The 20,235-nt window shown below is 35.4% G+C and overlaps 1 protein-coding gene across 6 annotated transcripts in view; it reads right to left on the bottom strand.

Moving 5' to 3' along the window:
• MINDY3 (MINDY lysine 48 deubiquitinase 3) overlaps positions 1-20,235 on the bottom strand; it is an 86,341-nt gene that overhangs the window by 16,125 nt on the left and 49,981 nt on the right. For all 6 annotated transcript variants that reach the window (XM_008062205.1, XM_008062206.1, XM_021714552.1 and 3 more), the window contains one exon: positions 8,228-8,300. In XM_008062205.1, coding sequence (XP_008060396.1) covers positions 8,228-8,300 — 73 coding nt within the window. The remainder of the gene's footprint in view (positions 1-8,227; positions 8,301-20,235) is intronic.

Below are 20,235 nucleotides of genomic sequence, written 5' to 3'. Positions count from 1 at the left end.
GGTTCAAGCAAAAACAGCTTTGTGAGTTGTACATACAAAGCTCACAGGAAAACGAGGAGCTAATTTATAGCTTGTCCCGAAAATTCACTTGCATTATGAGATGAAAAAGTTGCAAGACAAACACAACTTGTGGCAGAGTACAGAAAAACACGGGCTGGGGCAGCCTGACAGAAACAGTGACAATAGTGCTGCAGCAAGTGTGAGAATGGCAATGACATGAGGGTGGAAAGGCAGCAGCAAAGTACAGGGAGAAAAATGTACTCAAAGGAAACAGAAAAGACAAACAAGAGGCAATTCTAGAGAATGTCTAGGGATCAGAATAGATTAAACTCAATCTATGACAGAACAATTATTTTTAAAGATTAACATAGTACTGGAAGTCCTAGCTAGGGCAATCAGGTAAGAGGAAGAAATAAGAGGTATTCAAACAGGAAAAGAGGAAGTTAAACTATCTTCACAGATGATATGGTTCTATACCTAGAAAAGACAAAGGATTCTACCAAAAATCTCCTAGCACTAATTAACGACTTCAGAAAAGTCTCATGATACAAAATCAACACTAAAAATCAGTAGCATTTTTATATAGCTACAACAAATAGACTGACAATTTCACTCACAATAGCCACAATAAAATAAAATACCTTGAAATATAACCAGAGATGAAAGATTTCTACAATGAGAATTATAAAACACTGCTGAAAGAAATCAAAGACTATACAAACAAATGGAAAAATATCCTATGCTCATGGAAGAATCAATATTATTGACATGTCTATACTACCCAAAGCAATCAACAGAGTCAACACAATCTCTGTCAAACTACCAGCATCAGTTTTCATAAATGTAGAAAAGACAATACTTAAATTCATATGGAAGCAAAAAAGAGACAGAATAGCCAAAGCAATATTAAGCAAAAAGAATAAAGCTGGAAGTATCATACTGTCAGACTTCAAACTTTACTACAAAGCTACAGTAACCAAAACAGCATGATACTGGTACAAAAACAGACACTCAAACAAATGGAACAGAAAAAAGAATCAGAAATAAAACTGCTGACCTACAAATGACTCATCTTTGACAAGGCCCACAAAACAAACACTAAGGAAAGGAAACCCTAGTAAACAAACGGGGCTGGGAAAACTAGCTAGCCACATGCGAAAAATGATGCTAGATCTCTATCTACCTTCATATGTATATATCAAAATGGATCAAGGACTTAAACATGAGAGAGCAAAAGAAACCATTAACAAAGTAAAGAGACAACCCACAGAATGGGAGAAAATATTCTCAAATTATGAATCTGACAAAGTCCTAATATCCAGAATCTATAAGGAATTCAAATAATAACAGGGAAAAAAAATAACCCACTAAAAAGTAGTTAGAGCATGAACAGATATTTCTTAAAGGAAGACATACAAATAGCCAACAAACATGAAAAATGCTGAACATCACTAATCATCAGAGAGATGTAAGTCAAACTACAATGAGATATCATCTCATACCAGTCAGAATGGCTATTATTAAAAAGTTAAAAAACAATGGATGTTGCAAGGTTGAAGAGAAAAGGCAACATTCTTGCACTGTTGGTAGGAATGTAAGTTAGTTCAATCCCTGTGGAAAGCAATTTGGAGATTTCTCAAAGAATTAAAAATAGATTTAACTTTCGGTCTAGTTATCCCACTACTGGGTGTAAATATATGTGTGTGTGTGTGTGTGTGTGTGTGTGTGTGTACACATACATATATGTATATATATATGTATATATATATGTGTATGTATATATACATATACATAAAGGAGCATAAATTGTTCTACCAAAAAGACACTGGCACTCAGATGTTTATCACAGCACTATGCACAATAACAAAAACATAGAACCAACCTATGTGTCCATTAATGGTAGACTGAATAATCAAAATGTACATATATACCATGGAATACCATGCAGCTATAAAAAAGAACAAAATCATCTCATTTTCAGCAGCAAGCATACAGCTGGAGGCTATCAGTTTAAGTACATTATCACAGAAACAGAAACCCAACACTGAATGTTCTCACTCATAAATGGGAGCTACACACTGGGGATACATGGGCACCAGGATGGGAACAACAGACACTGAGGACTATGATAGGGGAAGGGAGGAAAGGGGAGTAAGAGCTGAAAAACCACACATCGGCTACCACACTCACCACCTGAGGTGGTGCTCAGCAGAAGCCCAAACCTCACCATCATGCAACAGACCAATGAAAAAAACCTGCACAAGCACTCCTGGAGTCCAAATATAATCAATATTTCAAAAAAAAAAAGCAGCATACTGAAATCATTTAGACAAAAGATGGTTGACAATATATTTTAGCAATTTAAATGGAAAAGTGCAGCCGGGCTCGGTGGCTCAGCCTGTAATCTTGCGCCTTTGGGAGGCTGAGGTGAGTGGATTGCCTGAGCCCGTGGATTCAAGACACGCCTGGGCAGGTGAGACCTCATCTCTACAATAAATCAAAAAATTAGCTGGGCGTGGTAGCGCGCGCCTGTAATTCCGGCTACTTGGAAGGCTGAGGCGGAAGGATCGCCGGAGCCCAGCAGGTCGAGGCTGCGGTGCACTCCAGTCTGGGCGACAGAGTGAGACTCCAACTCAAAAACAAATAAATAAATAAATAAATAAATAAATGGAAAAGTGCTGCTTCCTGAGATGTAATTCTATGAGGGGGTTGGGATGAGGGAGAGAAAGAAAGAGAGACGAAAACAAAACAAAAAACCCAGTTAAGTATAATGTGAAAACATGATTAGCATTTCAAATACTATCTACGTAGACTTCAGTGTCTTTAGAGATTATGGAATAAGCTTTATGTTGTACATTTTAGAAGTCTTTTTCTAAACAACAATATGGTCAACTTATTAAATGCTGATTAATCATATAAGGTTGATATTATTAAGTCCATTATACAGATGAGAAAACTGAGATTAGGAACTTGTTCAACACCACACAGCTAGGAGTAATAGAGATGGAGCGTTTTTTTGATATCTGAGGGCACTACAAAATTCCTCTGTTGTCCAGTATCTTTGAACACATTTATTAATCTACTGCCATCCCTATTCTTTTTATCACTGTTTTACAAAAATTCCTATAAAACATGTACCTGAATACAAAGCACAAATCCACAGACTTTCTCTCACAAAAAAGCAAAACTAAAAAAAGAACAAACAATGGATTTTCTTCAAAGCCTGTGTGTAACACTTTGAGTAGCTCTTATAAGCTCTGAACACACAAATGTGTTTATTTTTATTTTTGAATTTTTAAAACTAAGCCAGTAATTAGAGGTGATATATCAAGGTCCTGCCTAAATTAAAAATTTTGGTAGTATTCCAAATGAGAAGTTAGCAATTCCAAAAGCATATATTTGACCTTGTTTTATAAGTATGCTTGATATCAAAATAAGCATTGAGCTCCTAAAATCCTAAATAATCTGAAATGAAGATTAATTGCTTAACTAGAAGAAGAATCAATGTCAAATCCGTATTACACTAAATTAAGAATAACAGTTCAAAGTAAACTTAAATTTAGGAAGGTGAAACAGTATCTCTTTATGACTCTGGCCTTTCAAAAAGATATTGGGAGTAGGGAGAAAGGAAAATCTTGCTTGCTCTGCTGGTGGAATACCTAGAATCTAGTCTGGATTCTTACAGTTAGGTAGGTGGCTCTGGAGAAAGGACTCAAGCCATCACAAACCTGTTTTCTTTTTTTTTGGAGTTTGAGTCTCACTATGTCACCCAGGTTGAAGTGCAGACATGCTCAGGGTCACCGCCTCGCTCAGGGTCACCACCTCAGTCTTCCAAGTAGTTGGAACTACAGGCACACACCACCACGCCCAGCTAATTTTTTGATTTATTGTAGAGATGAGCTCTTGCCAAGTTACCCGGGCTGGTCTCGAACCTGTGGGCTCAAGCAATTCTCTAACCTTGGTCTCCCAAAGTGCTGGGATTATAGGCATGAGCCACTACGCTCCGCCAAAGGTGTTTTCTTAAGAACAAAATTATGATATTAATCCCAGTCTATCTCCTAGGTTTATGGTAAGGATTTAACGAGATCATGGAAATAAAGTACTTCAGAAATTGTAACAGTCCATGGAAATGCCAGACATTATTATTTTTAGATCAATCCTCATTAGTAAACTAGGTTTATGTTTTGAAAGATCAATACTATGTCATTTGTTTAGAACATGGATGATGTGGTTGTGTGGAGGAAACGCTAGAAATGGTGATCAGACTGCATAAGTCCATTTAATTCGTAATATGCCCACAGTACAGAATTAATAGTGTGATTATAAGCTACCCACTTGTCAGGTTCATGGTGGCAGCCAGGGGCAGAAGCAAAGGTGGAACAGGGAGTGAGAGAAATAGACAAAAATACTCTTGGGTACCAGAACCCCTAACTCTCTTTAACTCAGTTTCTTTCTAGGTTCCTTGTTCTACAGGTATTCTGAGGAGAGTGGCAAAGGGTAAATGTCCCCACACCACCCTCTGCTCAGTGAAAACTGAACTAACCGAGACGCTTGCAAGAGCCATTGGTATATTAAACTCATTTGCAACCACCGACGTGAATTTACGTCATTCCAAACTCTGTTCCTGGTTGCCACTGATGTGAATTTATCTCAGTGTGGAAGACTGTCTTTTTGGGTTTACAATCTGAATAAAAATACAAAGTACGGAATCCTATTCAGAGTGGTGTCTGAGGCAAATACCGGCTATGCCTGCAACTTTGAGCTGTATTGTGACAAAAATGATAATTTAGAAAAGAACATTTCACTTGTGCTTCATGACAGAAGTTTATGGCAACCAGTTTCAGATTTTTAAAAAATTTTCACCTGCTCTCAGTATTAGAAAAGTGAAAAATGTGCCAGTCTCGAATGTGTTAAGGATTCTGAGAAAGTTTTATTAGCATACATCTAGAAAAAAAAAGTATGCTATATTTGGGGAAAGAAAATCAAATTAGTGGGTTAGCAGATTCACTTGTAAGTGGATGAAAAGATTAAAACCGAAAAATTAATCCATTTTTAACCCTTTTGCTTCTCAGAGTGTACTATGAATAGCTAAACCACAAACAGTGATATTCACATGTTAAGGTGGACTTTATCTTCATCATGAAAAGTCATACACAGAAAGAGATATCTTTTCTGAGGCAGCTGAACACATTTTGTTTGCTTCCTTTAATTCAGTTTGTAGGCCTGCTAAGCTGTCACACATAAAACTCTGTAGATAAAAAATTTATTTAATCAATAATTTTCTTTTTCTAGTAGAAACACAGCAAATCCATTTTCATATGCACCTCTCACAAGTGAATTCTGAATAATTGCCACTGATTATAAATTGTGTTTTAGTATTGGTCATAGAATAAATTCTAATTTTCCTTGATAAACTGTAAAAGAAAAAAATAGTACAAGCCTGCTACCTCATTAATGATTATAAAAGTTCGCAAAAGGAAACAAACAGCTAGGCATGGTGGCTCATGTCTAGCACTTTGGGAGGCTGCTTGGACTCAGAAGCTCGAGACCAGCCTAGGGAACATTTTTGGTCTCTATAAAAATCAAACATTAACTGGACATGGTGAAACAGTAGTTCCATCTACTCTGGAGGCTGAGGTGGAAGGACTGTCTGAGCCCAGAAGGTTGAGATTGCGATGAGCCATGATCCTGTGCCCACCTGGGTGACAGAGCAAGACCCTGACTCAAAAAACAAAATGAAACAAAAACCAAGCAAACAAACCTACTGCTTATGATAACTGTCTTCTACTTTAAAAACCTTTGCTTTAATAGTTTTGCTTTATCGATGGGATTTCTTTAGCCAGCCTTAGAACATTAGCTTTTTAAAGTTAAGGTCTCCTATGTCTGTTCTGAAGGCACTTTTTTACGTCTTTATTTGTTAATGGTTATTATCTCCTGAGAGCTTCTGATCCTCTCCTTGCATGTTTCCTTTCTCAAGAAACTCATTCACTCACAGTTTAAATTATGGTTCTAAATTTTTACTATTGAAAAAAACTTAGGGTTATTGAAAAAAACCCAGATTACATAATAGCTATACATTTGGTTTTGGAATGTTCTGTGGTAGTTTCACTGGGATAAGAGTATGACTGTTAGTTGGACAATCGCTTCTAATAAAAAATAAAACAGCAATATAAAGACTTGACTGGAAACTCTGGGTAGATGCCCAGTTTACCCATCACGCCATCCTATATACTTTATGCTATCATGTATTCCATTCTGCAAAGAATTTATCTCTCATACTGTAATTAATATCAGTATGGCTAGAAACATGGTACTTGCCACTGGAATGTGAGATATATAAAATGAAAGCACCCAAAACAGGATTAGAAATGGCAGAAAACATATGCCTTAATTAAATCTTTCAAGGGCATGCCACATAAAATTGCTCAACTCATTCTCTGAAAGATATTTCTTTAAAATATAAATCCAAGTTTTTATTATCATTATTTTCCTTAGTTATCCCTATAACCTCTTGCCTCTAGCATTACTCCTCTTTAGCAAATTCTACTTATTTTTCTTGTACCCTGTCTTTCTACTGAAGTCAAATATTTGCTGGTGTTTCCTTGTGTATAAATTGCTATCTCCTGTCTGTGTTCATAGATGTATCACTTTCCCTTCTTTTTGTTTCCATTTGCCAATGTGATTGTTTCCCTCCTGAAGTCTTCATGATAGCTGTCTGACTAATTTAAGTTCATTTTAATCACAACAGTTCTTTGAATCTTGCATTATACTGTTTGTATCAATCTTATTGCCATACTAACTTGTTATAGTTTCTGAAACTCTCCTGTTAAGTTTGAACTTTAGCTCAAAACATATTAAAAACATTTAGGGATAGAAATGATTTATTTCCTATCTTTTTCATCAAAGAATTCAAGAAGGCAAGAGAATGGCTATAAGTTATCTATAGTATAATTCAATGTGCTACACATAGTAATGATTTAAGTTCAAGAGGGTTAATGTACTATAAGACTAACTTCATTCGGTGGTGGGAAAAATGTGAAGATGTGCATTTCTTTTACTTACTAATCTAAAGGTTTAGAATAAAATGTTACCAAAAGATTAAAAGATCATTAATTCTAAGAGGAAAGAAACTTTACAGTTCTTAAGTTAGGGAAAAGACATGATGGAAGAAGAAAAGAAGATAACTCAAAGTCAACATACCAATGAGAGCAACAATCACCTTCAAGTGTAGAGAGGAGGGAACTCACATATATAAAGCACCTAACTCACATTACAAAGTACCATTGGATGAGGTGTTTTCTACAGCATTATTTAATATTCATTTGACTCTAAGAAATAGGTACAGTTGTTCTCATTTGATAGCTAATAGATTTACAGATCTAAAATCAATCAACTAGCCTACAGCTAAACTGCTAGTAAGTGGTATGAGAAAAAACACATTCTTAGAATCTGCATGACTCATATTCTCAGAAAGGAAAAGAGTAGGTCCCCAAGAGCACAAAGTTTCAAGATAGAAGCAAGTATATTCACAAAGATAACTGAATCCATCCAGGAGTCCACAAGGACTTCACTGACCCAACAACTTTGGATTCTACAAGGTAATTTACAATGGAACTTCAGGCATTATTTAGTTCTTAAGTTATACTTGAAAAGTCAGCGAGTTAGCAGTAATAGCTGTCATAACTGTCACTTACATAAACACAAGGTGACCAAAACAATCCAGGTGACAATGACATAGTGGACATCTAAACACTATAATTTTGTTAGGTAGAATAGTTAAGCATGAGCCCAAAAGAGAATGACTAAGATGATATTCTTCTGCATCTTTATCCTGGCATGATCCATTATACAGAAATATCATGGAAGATCTGTTTATTTAATATTCATTTAAATAAGGAAGAAAATGTCTCAAATCTCAAAAAGCTTGTTCAGAAGGTGATATTCTTTTCTGGGGTTGACTCTAAACATCAGGAGGTCAAGATTCAAGTAACTACAACTTCAAAACCCAAGAAACATAAAAACGAGTATACCAGGACTGAATGTGACAGGCACTTTGTGTGCTATTTTATTTGTTCCCATTTTTATCATTTCCTTTTAAAAATGTTTAGGAAATACCTACATTTCATTCATAAATCCAATAAATTTTCTTAATAAAATCGGGTAAATATAAATATATTTCAAATATATGAAAACATAAAACAGAGACGATGTTAAAAAAATCTTTTACCTTCTGGGTCATAGGTTTGGAAAACTCTCCTGGCTTGTTCTGAAGGTGCTTCAGGGGCAACTAAAGCCATATCCTGAAAAGATAAGCATGTTGTCAACCAGCTACAATTATCATGACATTAAAAACAAAACAAATACTAGGATAGAATGATAATACAATGACATTTGGAGTCAGAAGACTTTAAGTTACATTTTAACATAAGTGTGTGGCTAGATAAGGCCCCTAAGCTTACATCTGAAAAATGGGAATAATATTTCAACCACAGAAAACTACTGTGAAACTACTGCGACAATTACAAGTAAAGCTTTATATAAACACTTAAAACACTAGTAAAGTCTAATAATTTATAAAAATAAAACTTGCAAAAATTAATGATTTATACATTTACTTCACATTACTGTCCGGGTAAGAAGAAATAAAACAAAATATATTCTAGCTATCATATATTCAAAAACAAAATTCAGAGATGAAAGCAGTTAATACGAATACATGGCAATGTACTTGAAATTTGAATTTTTCTTAATTCAAAGGAAACACACTAGAGGCAGAAATGTTGCTTCCCCATAAAATAAATTTTCTATCATGACTAACGTATCACAAAAAGCATTACTGTTTGTCAAAATTCTAAGCCCAAGAATTTAGTGTTATCTTTGATTCTTCACAATCCTTGACTCTATATATCTAAGCCTATGAAATTGTACTATTTGACCCACATGGATCTGGGCTCCTTGTTGTTCACCTCTGGTCACAACTTTTATCTACAATTGCCTTTGTTTATAAGTATGTTCACTTAGATAAACTTTCTTTGAGAACAAGTTTCCAAGTATACCTTCCTAACATCTTTTTAAAGAAGTTATATAAATGTTAAATAAAATTTAAAAGGTTGTTCTCCTATGGACAAGATTTTTATAATAAATGTACTTAGCTTTTGGTCTAATATCCCTACTTTGCCCTGTTTACAGATGAAGAAACAAACTTTAAGAAACAATTAGAGTAGTTCTAACCCAACCAAGAGGACTAGGTTTCTGAAAACCTTAACAGCATATTCAGTTTAATGAAAAATAGAAACGGGAACCAAAACAAGGCAATTTATACAAGCCCTTACACACTTTTTATGTGTCACAATACAAGGCAAAATAATAAAAAGACCACCTGATATTTTTAAACATGAATGACATTTGGTAATGCTGATTATTTCCCATTTCCCATCCCTCAACAAAAACTTTTTAGATACTCCCTTACTTGCATTTTCAGTGTTATTTTGCTTATAATTTGCATGTCAAGTGAAATGTCTTCCTCTGGCTTTTCTGATTCTGTGACCTAGTCCTTTATTGGTGGGAATTTAGATTATCTGCAATCTTCTGCTTTTATAAACAACACTGAATCAAATAAACCCAAACATGTGAATTTATACATGTGTGATTGTATTTGTAGGACAGATCACCAGAGTGAGATTGTTGGTTCAAAGGAAGAATGCATTTCTAACTTTGGTCAATATGTCAGATTCTTGAGTTATGTTTGTTAATTTAACCTATTTTGAACAATATTTCCTAAAACCCTCTTCTTTTCCTTTTCTAATACATCATCAATGCAACCTCAGTTCTATAATTAACTTGATGCCAAAACTAAGACTGCAGTACTGGCTCTCAGATTTAGGGACTCTTGGATTTAGGGAGCAATTGCTAACACTTGGGTTGTTATTATTATGCCTTATCTTCCTATATCACTCTCAAACCTTAGTTACACAAATTTCTGTTTATTCTAGTAGCTTTAGCTCTAGTATTCTTTAGCTCCTTTAACTATTTCCAACCCTATTTTTTCAATTCTTTCCTTCAGAATGTCTGTTGGAATTTATCAAAGAACACTGTAACTGAACTTCATGTTTTTCAAATAGGTAGGGTCTTGCTCTGTCACCCAGACTGGAGTGCAGCAGCATGATCCTGGCTCACTGCAGCTTTGACTTCCTGGGTTCAAGTGATCCCCCCAGCTCAGGCTCCAGAGTAGCTGGGACTATAGGAACACACTACAATACCTGACTAATTTATAAATTTTTTGTAGAGATGGGGTCTCACTATGTGGCCCAGGTTGGTCTCATAACTGAACTTCTGGCTGAGAAGAAGAAATACAGTTACAGATAAAATTTTATGCAGAGGGAGAAATGACAGGGGCACACGATTAGGACACAGTCATTTTTCCTATTCAGCACCTGTTCCATCTTAACTTCATACTTGCTAGCCTGCTGTAGAAAGACCTATTGAAACTTAGGCAAAAGTCCTGCTGTATTCTAGCTTAACAAATGTTCATTTAGAGCAGAGTTTGACAGTCTTTTTTCTGCAATGGGCCACATTTTAGGTTTCTCAGGTCACACAATCATAACAATAAAACAAATGGCCATGGCCACTTTCCAAGAAAATTTTATTTTACAAAAGCTGATGTGGATTTGGCCTGAAGGCCATAGCTTTCTGACCCATGATTCAGATAACGTATTACCTAACTCCCCCACCCCACAGACTGGGTAACACTTATTAAATATGCGTTGGTTCTGATTCGTATCTGAGAGGTGTGAAGGCATCTTAATCACCTTCAAGTTTTACAAAGAAGGTACTTTGTTATCAGAAATAGAAAAGAGGGTAGAGAGTTCTAGCTGGAAAAAACAAACAAGAAAGGCAGAGAGACATGAATTCATCTTCATTACAAAACTAAAAAAAGTTGAATAGGATTGAGAACTCTGAGAGAAAAGTAGTTGTCAGAAAAGGAAATTAGCCTAAACAGACGAATGAATTTGATCTTTAACTTTTAGAGTTTGGAGGTAACAGTTAAATAACCAAGGAGAATACATGGAGTTATCTTAATGCTTGGCACACTATGAACACTCAGTATCTGTCAATTGTAAGCTTTCCATAGGTACTAGAAATATAATATAAGCATTACAGGAGGGCAGAGCTGGAGAACCTGCCAGGTAAAATACTTAAACTCATGAAAGCAGATTAGTCCAAAGAAGGAAAAAAACAGTATAGTTGACTCTTGAACAACATGGGTCTGAACTGTGCAAAGTCATTTTTAAGATAACATTGATTGGAAATAATTTTGGAAATTTGCAACAATTTAAAAAACTCACAGATGGATTGAACAGCCAAGAAATAGAGAAAAATTTACAAAAAAGTTAAGTATGTCATACATGCATAAAATATATATACAGATAATAGTCTGTTTTTATCATTTACTATCATAAAATATCCACAAATCTATTGTAATCAAAAAGGCATGATACGGGTACAAAAGTAGACAAATAGACAACTCAGAAATAAACCCAAGTACCCACAACCAACTAGTTTCCAACAAAGCAGACAACACCACACACAGGGGAAAGGACACTATTCAATAAATGGTGCTGTGAAAACTGGACAGGCAGAAAAATGAAACTGTATCCCTATCTCCCACCCTGTGCAAAATTAACTTGAGACAGACTAAAGACTTGAATGTAGGCTGGCTTGGTGATTCAGCACGTAATCCCAGCACTTTGGGAGGCCAAGGTGAGTGGATTGCCTGAGCCCATGGGTTCGCGACCAACCCAGGCAACTTGGTGAGACCTCGTCTCTACAATAAACAAAAAAATTAGCCAGGTGTCATAGTGCGTGGCCGTAGTTCCAGCTACTTGGAAGGCTGAGGTGGAAGGATCGCTGGAGTCCAGTGAGTCGATGCTGGGGTAGCCATGAGAGTGCTACTGCACTCCAGCCTGGGTAACACAGTGAGACTCCAATTTAGAAAAAAGAAAAAAGAAACAAAAAAAAAGACTTAAATGTTGGACGTGAAATCATAAAAATTCTAGAAGAAAACCTAGGAAAAAACTCTTTTGGACATTGGCCCAGGCAAAGAACTTATGGCTAAGACCCTAAAAGCAAATGCAACAACAACAACAAAATAAATAAGTGGGACTTCATTAAACTAAAAAGCTTCTGCATAGCAAAAGAAATAACCAATAGAATACATAGGCAACCTACAGAATGGTAGCAAATAGTCACAAACTATACTTCTGACAAAGAACTAATATTCAGGCTGGGCATGGTTGCTCACGCCTATAATCCCAGCACTCTGGGAGGCCTAGGTGAGAGGATTACTTGAGCCCAGAAGTTTGAGACCAGCCTGGGCAACACAGCAAAATCCTGTATCTACAAAAAATAAAAAAATTAGGTGGGCATGGTGGTATGTGCCTGTAGTCTTAGCTACTCGGGAGGCTGAGGCAGAAGGATCACCTGAGCCCAGGAGACTGAGGCTGCAGTGAGATGTGATCGTGCCACTGTGCTGTAGCCTGGGAAACAGAGTGAGACCTCAACTTAAAAAAAAAAAAAAAGACTTAATATCCAGAATCTACAAGGAACTCAAACAAATTAGTAAGAGAAAAACAAAAAATCCTATATAAAGGTAGGCAAATGGGTAAACAACATTAACAGACAATTCTCAAAAGATATACCAATGGCTAAACATATGAAAAAATGTTCAACATCACTAATCATCAGGGAAAAGCAAATTAAAACCACAATGAGATACCACTTTATATCATTCAGGATGACCATTATTAAAAAGTAACAAAACAAAAACAATAGATATTGGCATGGATGAAGTAAGAAGGGAATACTTACACACTGTTGATGGGAATATGAATTAGTAAAACCTCTAAGGAAAACAGTATGGTGATTTCTCAAAGAACTAAAAGTTTCTACCATTTGATCCAGCAATTCACTACTGGATATCTACCCAAAGGAACTAAATCATTATGCAAAGAAGATAACTGAACTTGTATGTTTATCACAGCACAATTCACAATTGCCAAGATGGGGAATCAATCTAAGTACCCATCAACTGGTAGTGAATAAAGAAAATGTGGTGTGTGTTTGTGTGTGTGTCTGCACACACACACACACACACAACCACGTAATACAAATCAGTCATAACAAAGAAAGAATGTATTCTGCAGCAGTTTTGATAAAATTGGAGGCCATTATCCTAAGTGAAGTAACTCAGGAACTGAAAACTACTGCATGTTCTTTCTTACAAATAGGAGCTAAGCTATGGGTCTGTGAAGGCATGTGGAATGATATAATGGACACTGGAGATGAGAGAGCAGGAGGGTGGTGAGGGATGAAAATTACCTATCAGGAACAAGTACTAACTGGGGAGATGAGTATAATTAAAAGATTTCTTCACCAATATGCAATTTATCCATATAACCAAAAACTATGTGTACACCTAAAGCTATTAAAATAAAATAATCATAACTGCATGAAATTACTGTAGTACATATAACACTACTATGATAATCACATGACTACCTCCTGGTACTACAATGGTGAACTCAAGTATTGTATCCACTTAAAATGTCGTGTGATGCTAATTATCTCTGTGTGAGTAGGTTGTCTCTTCAGTATATCGTGTATCCCAGTAAAAAGTGATCTCTCATGGTTCTCACATATTTTTCATCATGTTTGGTGTAATACCATAAATCTTGAATAACACCATACCGTAAATCTTGAATAACACCATGGAAAACAAAGTGCCACTAGCGATGTTGAAAACAAAGAAAAATCATGCATTACAAGAAAAATTCAAATTACTCGATTTGTGCTTGAGTTCTGCAGCCGAGGCTGTCGGCCATTTCAAGATAAATGAATCCAGCATAAGGACCATTGTGAAAAAAGAAAAGGAAATTTATGAAGCCATTGCTGCAGCTATGTCAGCAGGTGTAAAAACCTGGCACATTTCCAAAATACCGTTTTATTTTGTACTGAAAAGGCAACTTTTATGTGGGTGCAGGATTGCTATAAGAAAGTTGCATAAGGCATTCTTATAGATGACAATGATTTGAGAAAAAGTAGAGTCATTATGTAACAGCTACAAACAAAAGGAAAGAGAAGGATCTGAAGCTGGATAATTTAATGCCAGCAAAGGATGGTTTGATAATTTTAGAATGAAGTTTGGTTATAAAAATGTTAAGATAGCCAGGCTCGGTGGCTCAGCTTGTAATCCCGCGCCTTTGGGAGGCTGAGGTGAGTGGATTGCCTGAGCCCGCAGGTTCGAGACCCGCCTGGGCAGCGAGACCTCATCTCTACAATAAATCAAAAAATCAGCCGGGCGTGGTAGTGCATGCCTGTAATTCTGGCTACTTGGAAGGCTGAGGCGGAAGGATCGCCGGAGCCCAGTAGGTCGAGGCTGTGGTGGCCGGGAGTGGCCACTGCACTCCAGTCTGGGCGACTGTGTGAGACTCCAACTCAAAAAACAAACAAACAAACAAAAATGTTAAGATAACAGAAGCAGCAGCTTCTGCCAACCAAGAGGCATCACATGAGTGCCCGGATGCTGCCCAGATGCTGCTAAGAAAATCATTAAGAAAGTATTATCTGCCCAAACAGGTTTTTAATGCACACAAAAGTACCTATGTAAAAAAAAAAGTACCTATCTAAAAAAATAAATAAATAAAAGCCACAAAGGATATGTATTAGTAAGGAAGAGAGACAAACACCAGGATTTAAGATAGGAAGAAAAAGGCTAACACTACTGTTTTGTGCAAATGTAGCCCAAATGATTATCAGGATTGCCCTTACCTATAAAGCTGCTAACCACAAACTCTGAAGTGAAAAGATAAACATCAGCTACCAGTTCTTTGGTTGTACAACAAGAAGGCCTGGACAATGAGAACCATTTTTCTGTACTGGTTCCATCGATGCTTTGCCCCTGAAGTCAGGAAAATCCTTGCCAGTAAGGAACCGCCTTTTAAAGTTCTTTTGATATTGGATAATGTTCCTGGCCACCTACAACCCCATGAACTCCATATTGAAGGCAAAGTGATCTAATTACCCCCAAACAAAGCATCACTAATTTTGCCTCTAGATTAGGGGGTTAGGAGGACCTTTAAGGTTCATTACACATGATGCTCTATAGAAAATATCTTTAACACTATGGAAGAAAACTCCGCAAGAGAGATTATCACGAAAGTATGGCAGGATTACAAAGATACCATCATTGTTATAGTAAAAGCTGTGTAAGCCCGAAACAATAAATTCCTTCTGGAGAAAACTGTGTCCAGATGTTGTACATGACCTCACAGGATTTACAGAGCCAATCAAGAAAATCATGAAAGATATTGTAGACACAGCAAAAAAGGTGAGGGGTAAAGTATTTCAATAATGAATCTTAGAAGAATTCAAGAGCTAACAGTTACCACACCAGTGGAAATAACAAAAGACAATTTGATGGAAATGAATGTATCTGAACCAGTGTCAGATGACGAGGAAGATGTAGAAGAAGCAGTGCCAGAAACAAATTGACATCAGATAATCTGGCTTTTGACTTCTTTTACCACACAGCCCCTTCTATGATATGGGCACTGAAACTAAAGCAGTGGAAGGAGGATTGGTACTGTACAGAGTCATTTTAGAGAAATAAAAAAGCAAAACAGTCAGGATTACGATGCATTTCTGTAAAGTTACACAGAATGTGCCTGCCTCTCCCACCTCCCCCTCCATCTCTTCTACCTGAGACTCCTCCTCAGCCTAATACACTGTGAAGACAGTGAGGATGAAGACCTTTATGATGATCTACTTCTACTTAAACAGTAAACATTTACTCTTCCTTATGATTTTAATATTTTCTTTTCTCCAGTTGTTAAAAAGACAGTACATAACACATATAGCAAACAAACATGTGTTAATCTACTGTTTACATGATTGGTAAGGTTTCCAGTCAACAGTAGCCTACTGTAATTAAGTTTGGGGGGAATCGAAAGTTATATATGGATTTGACTGTGCAGGGAGTTGGTGCCCCTAACCCAGACATTGTTTAAGGATCAACTGTATTTTCAAAAAGGAATTAAGGCAATTTATCAGTTGAAGTTAAGAAATGTACAAGTATTTCAAAACCCTGTATATGGAGAATTAAGAATAATATACTCACTTAACTACCTAAACAGAAATTCATTTTTCCTCCCAACATATAGCCCAGTGTTACTGGTTAGGTTCCACATAATAAAACCACCAACCACAACTGTCATACCAATAAAGCAAATTGTGTTTTTAACAATTCTAAAAATCATGTTTTACTCCTTTGGTCTCAGTGATATACTAATAGCTAATTTGCTAAACTCCTTAGAAAATTAACCCTTCTTAATTATACCACTCATTTTAAGACATGTTTATACCAGAGGGAGAAAAAAGAAAAATAAAAGGGGGGAAAATACAAGAAACTATGGTGAATACTAATGGAAACATTCCAAAAGTTTTCATTCACAAATCAAAACAATACATAGTCTTCCAAAGTAATTACTGGCTTGCTTATTTTGAGTGTTTACAATGCTTTTTGGATTATTGTGGGAAATGATCTCTTAGTTAAACCTTGTTTAAATTTATATAATGATTAAATGTTTAGAGATGAAATCAGAAAAAATTACAAAATCATCTTCTATTTTCATTAAAGTAGTTCATGAAGTTCTTTTAATTTTCTAATTTGATTTAAAGGGACAAATTCTAGTGCTAATTTTTACCAATTTATTTAACTTAAATATTCCTAAACAAGGTCCCTAGTATAAAGATCTATAGTAGAATGACCCATGTAGCAAATTTGGTTATATGCTATGATTAGATTTCATATCTGTATAGCAAGTTTAAACATCAAATATAGAATTCCATCTATTTGAGAGTGTTTTACAATCAGTAAGACAAAACATTTCAGGCTTACTGAAATAAGAGGTATAATAGTTACCATGTTTTTTTTACTGTACATAAAGAAAATGATTTAATAATAAAGAGTGAAGTAAAAAAAAAACTATACAAATGTGAAGAACAATGCAAGAAGACAATTCTACCCTTCAGATTTTCCATTTTCAGAACTTAATGTAGCAATAGCTTTTAGATTACATATGTAGCATATTACCTGCAAAATCTTCATTTTTTAAACACTGTTAGGCTTATTAGATGGTAGAGAAAGACCCAGTCTATGCACTTAAGGTCATAGTCTAATAAAAGAGGGAAAAACCTGCTACTTTATTTTTACATCCATGAATATTATTAAAATTGTCTTAAGAATATTACCTTCTAAAATGAAGCTCAAATACATACTAATCCTACACACCCCACACTCACTGAATTACAATTAAGTAAAGAGATTCCAATGATGAAATTCCAAGGTGTACAAGTCAGCAAGGATATTTGTATTTTCTTTTCTTCAATCCTACTTGTACTACTTTGGAGAAAACTTCAATATGTGCTATATCTGGAACTCTTTTAGATACCCTCAGTAGGAAAAGATCCTAAACATAAGAGTCAGCTGTTAAATACTGTTTTAGTTAGCAATTTAAGCTTTGTTTTTACCATCAAAATTATGTTTATTCTAAAAGTAGTTTTCTATGTTAGTCTGATAATCAGAGGAATGTTAGACTAGTAAACAATTTCTGTTCAGCCAATTTACTGGTCAACAGGGGTTGCTAAACAATATACCTTTTAAAATTATCTAGCCTCACCCAACTTTACCTAATTGGCAAAGTGTTACAGTAGAGAAGGAGATGGGGGAACCAAGCTATAATGGGACTATCTAATATCCTACAGTCATGAAATAGATATCTTTTCTCATGGAGCTCTGTCTGTATTACCAGAATAATTATTCACTGCTCACCATAAACCTTTTAAATTACCGTAACATTAGCTATCCTTCTAAACACCTACTGAACTGTAAGGCTTGTGCTCACTGGGTTGGCTAGGTATAAGCAGCTCATTACTGAGAAAAGGTCTTTAACATTTATTCATTATACCTTTCATCATTATCAAGAGCAATCTGCTGTCATGAGTAACCAAAGAACCTCTAAGAGCCTTACCTAACTTCAGGAATGTTCACACAAATATAAATGACATTTTAGCTCACAAGCAACATTTTATAGTGTTATTGAGTCCCTCTTTTAAAAAAAGGATAAGCAAATAAATAAAAGGCAACTAGTATATAATTTACCTTTAAGCTTCAAGTAAAATTTCACTTTACAGTCTGTTTCATATCTTTGTTCACTATCTATACTTATTAAAAATGATTTGGAAACTATTAAGAAATAGATTTTTAAGTCAATTATTAAATACTTTCAAAATATAGGATGTTCTTCAGTGCCAATGTGAGATACAGGAGTCAGTTAATCTCATTATTTGACAGTAGGTAGTGATGGTGGTCTTTTTCCTTACTTGTCTATTATTTTCCAAATAATGTGCAAACACTCAGTTATCTCCACAGCAACCCACCACAGGGGCGTACCAATTTATATTTTATTAGCAAATAAGTCAGGGTAGGAAGTATAATGAAGAGCCCTCCAAAGTTCTTCCTCTAGAAACAACGAAACACTAAATGCTCAGGTGTATACAAGGCAGCAGGAGGCAATGTCTCCAACTGATACAGTCTATTCTTGTACCATAATCATTAAAATTACTAATATTAATGAGTGGGCTGCTTTTTCTCCCTATTATTATAATTGTACAACTCACCTGAACAATCCTTCCAGCCTTCCTCAACCCTTAATCGGTTTCTGCCAGACGTTTCATCTTGAATGAGTAAAGCATCTGCTTGTGTAATGACTCTCCTATGCATCAAGAATGCTATTATCTTTGAGAGAACTGAGAAAACAGCCTCTCAAATAACTTGTGTTCTCTCATTTACATAAAAAACTCAGCAGAGAATTTTGTATTAATTATGTAAAGGTAATGTTCACACTGTATAAGGCAACAAGAACATGTTTAATATGTTGAAAGATTTCTGATCAAAATAAAAAGATTTAGTTTCATGGTGGTACATATCAGTGGTAGAACCCTGAATGGCTGATAAAGTTTGGCCCCAAAGTGTGCTAAGTAGGCAGGAAACAGTCTGTGATTAAAATTTGCCTATTTGTAATAATTCAAATAATTGAAAATGTAAGTATGTGCAGACTTCTAAACCCAAACTGTCCATGTAGTTCAGGTAAGAGAAGATAACTTGTACATTTTAAGTAGTTATTCTTATTTTAGAAGATAAGGGTTAAAAGCTATATGACAATGATTAAACTATAAAAACAAATATTTTGGCATCTTAACCATTTCCTTTCTGTATTAGATAAGGCATTAAATCTAAATATACGCACCAACACTAAAATTTGCTTAAGATAAATGGATGGGATGACTAAACTGCACTAAAATACAGGAAATGTTTTACAAAATGCTGAATGTGAATTTACTCGTATTCCAAGTCCTATGAATTTTACTCAGCAAATGAAGATACAAAAAAGTGAATTTTCTTATAATGGTAAAGTCTATGGAACACAATTTTACTTCTTTTCCTTAACACGGTGTTTGTTACATGCAGAGAAATGCATACATATTAAATTAGAACTGTCTAATTTTTATACATCTAAGAGAAAGGGGCTCTAACAGCTAATCGCAGTGGCCTACCTAACGTTACACCAAAGAGTAATACACAAAAGCAGCTGCCTCCGTAGAAATAACTTTTCCCAGATTCCCAGTAACAGATATCACTGCAAGAACACTGCCAGCTCATACAGCAAGAGTTAAATGTTTTGTTGCTCCTATACCATTAAATTCCAGTTCTTTGTATATTTTGCATTTAAACAGTAATGTGTTTTCATGTGTTCTTACCTGAAAGAAAAATTGCTTTATCAAAGAAAAGGTCAAAGGTGATGTCCTCCACACACATACAAAGAGTCCTTTTATAACCATAAAAGAGAACAAAAAACGGATGTAAAACTCATCTCCCCAACTTCAAAAGAAAGTCTGAAATGGATTACCAAGGAAATTAGCTACTGAACTTCTGGAGATGAAACTAGATGCTATATAGGCAGGCTCCAACTATTTTTATATTGGATCAGCAGCTGCCATCCCACAATGAGATTCAAATGCACAACAAAATCAAAAAGACAAATTTATTTTGTCTACATTTTTATACACAGTTCTAGTAATATTAAGAGTATATTTTCAAATTTAAAGCTCTCATTTTGA

This window comes from Carlito syrichta, unplaced genomic scaffold (assembly GCF_000164805.1).
Source record: "Carlito syrichta isolate Samal-C Ts95f unplaced genomic scaffold, Tarsius_syrichta-2.0.1 Scaffold305668, whole genome shotgun sequence".
NCBI classification, from domain to species: domain Eukaryota; kingdom Metazoa; phylum Chordata; class Mammalia; order Primates; family Tarsiidae; genus Carlito; species Carlito syrichta.
This window is presented reverse-complemented; position numbering and strand designations above follow the sequence as displayed.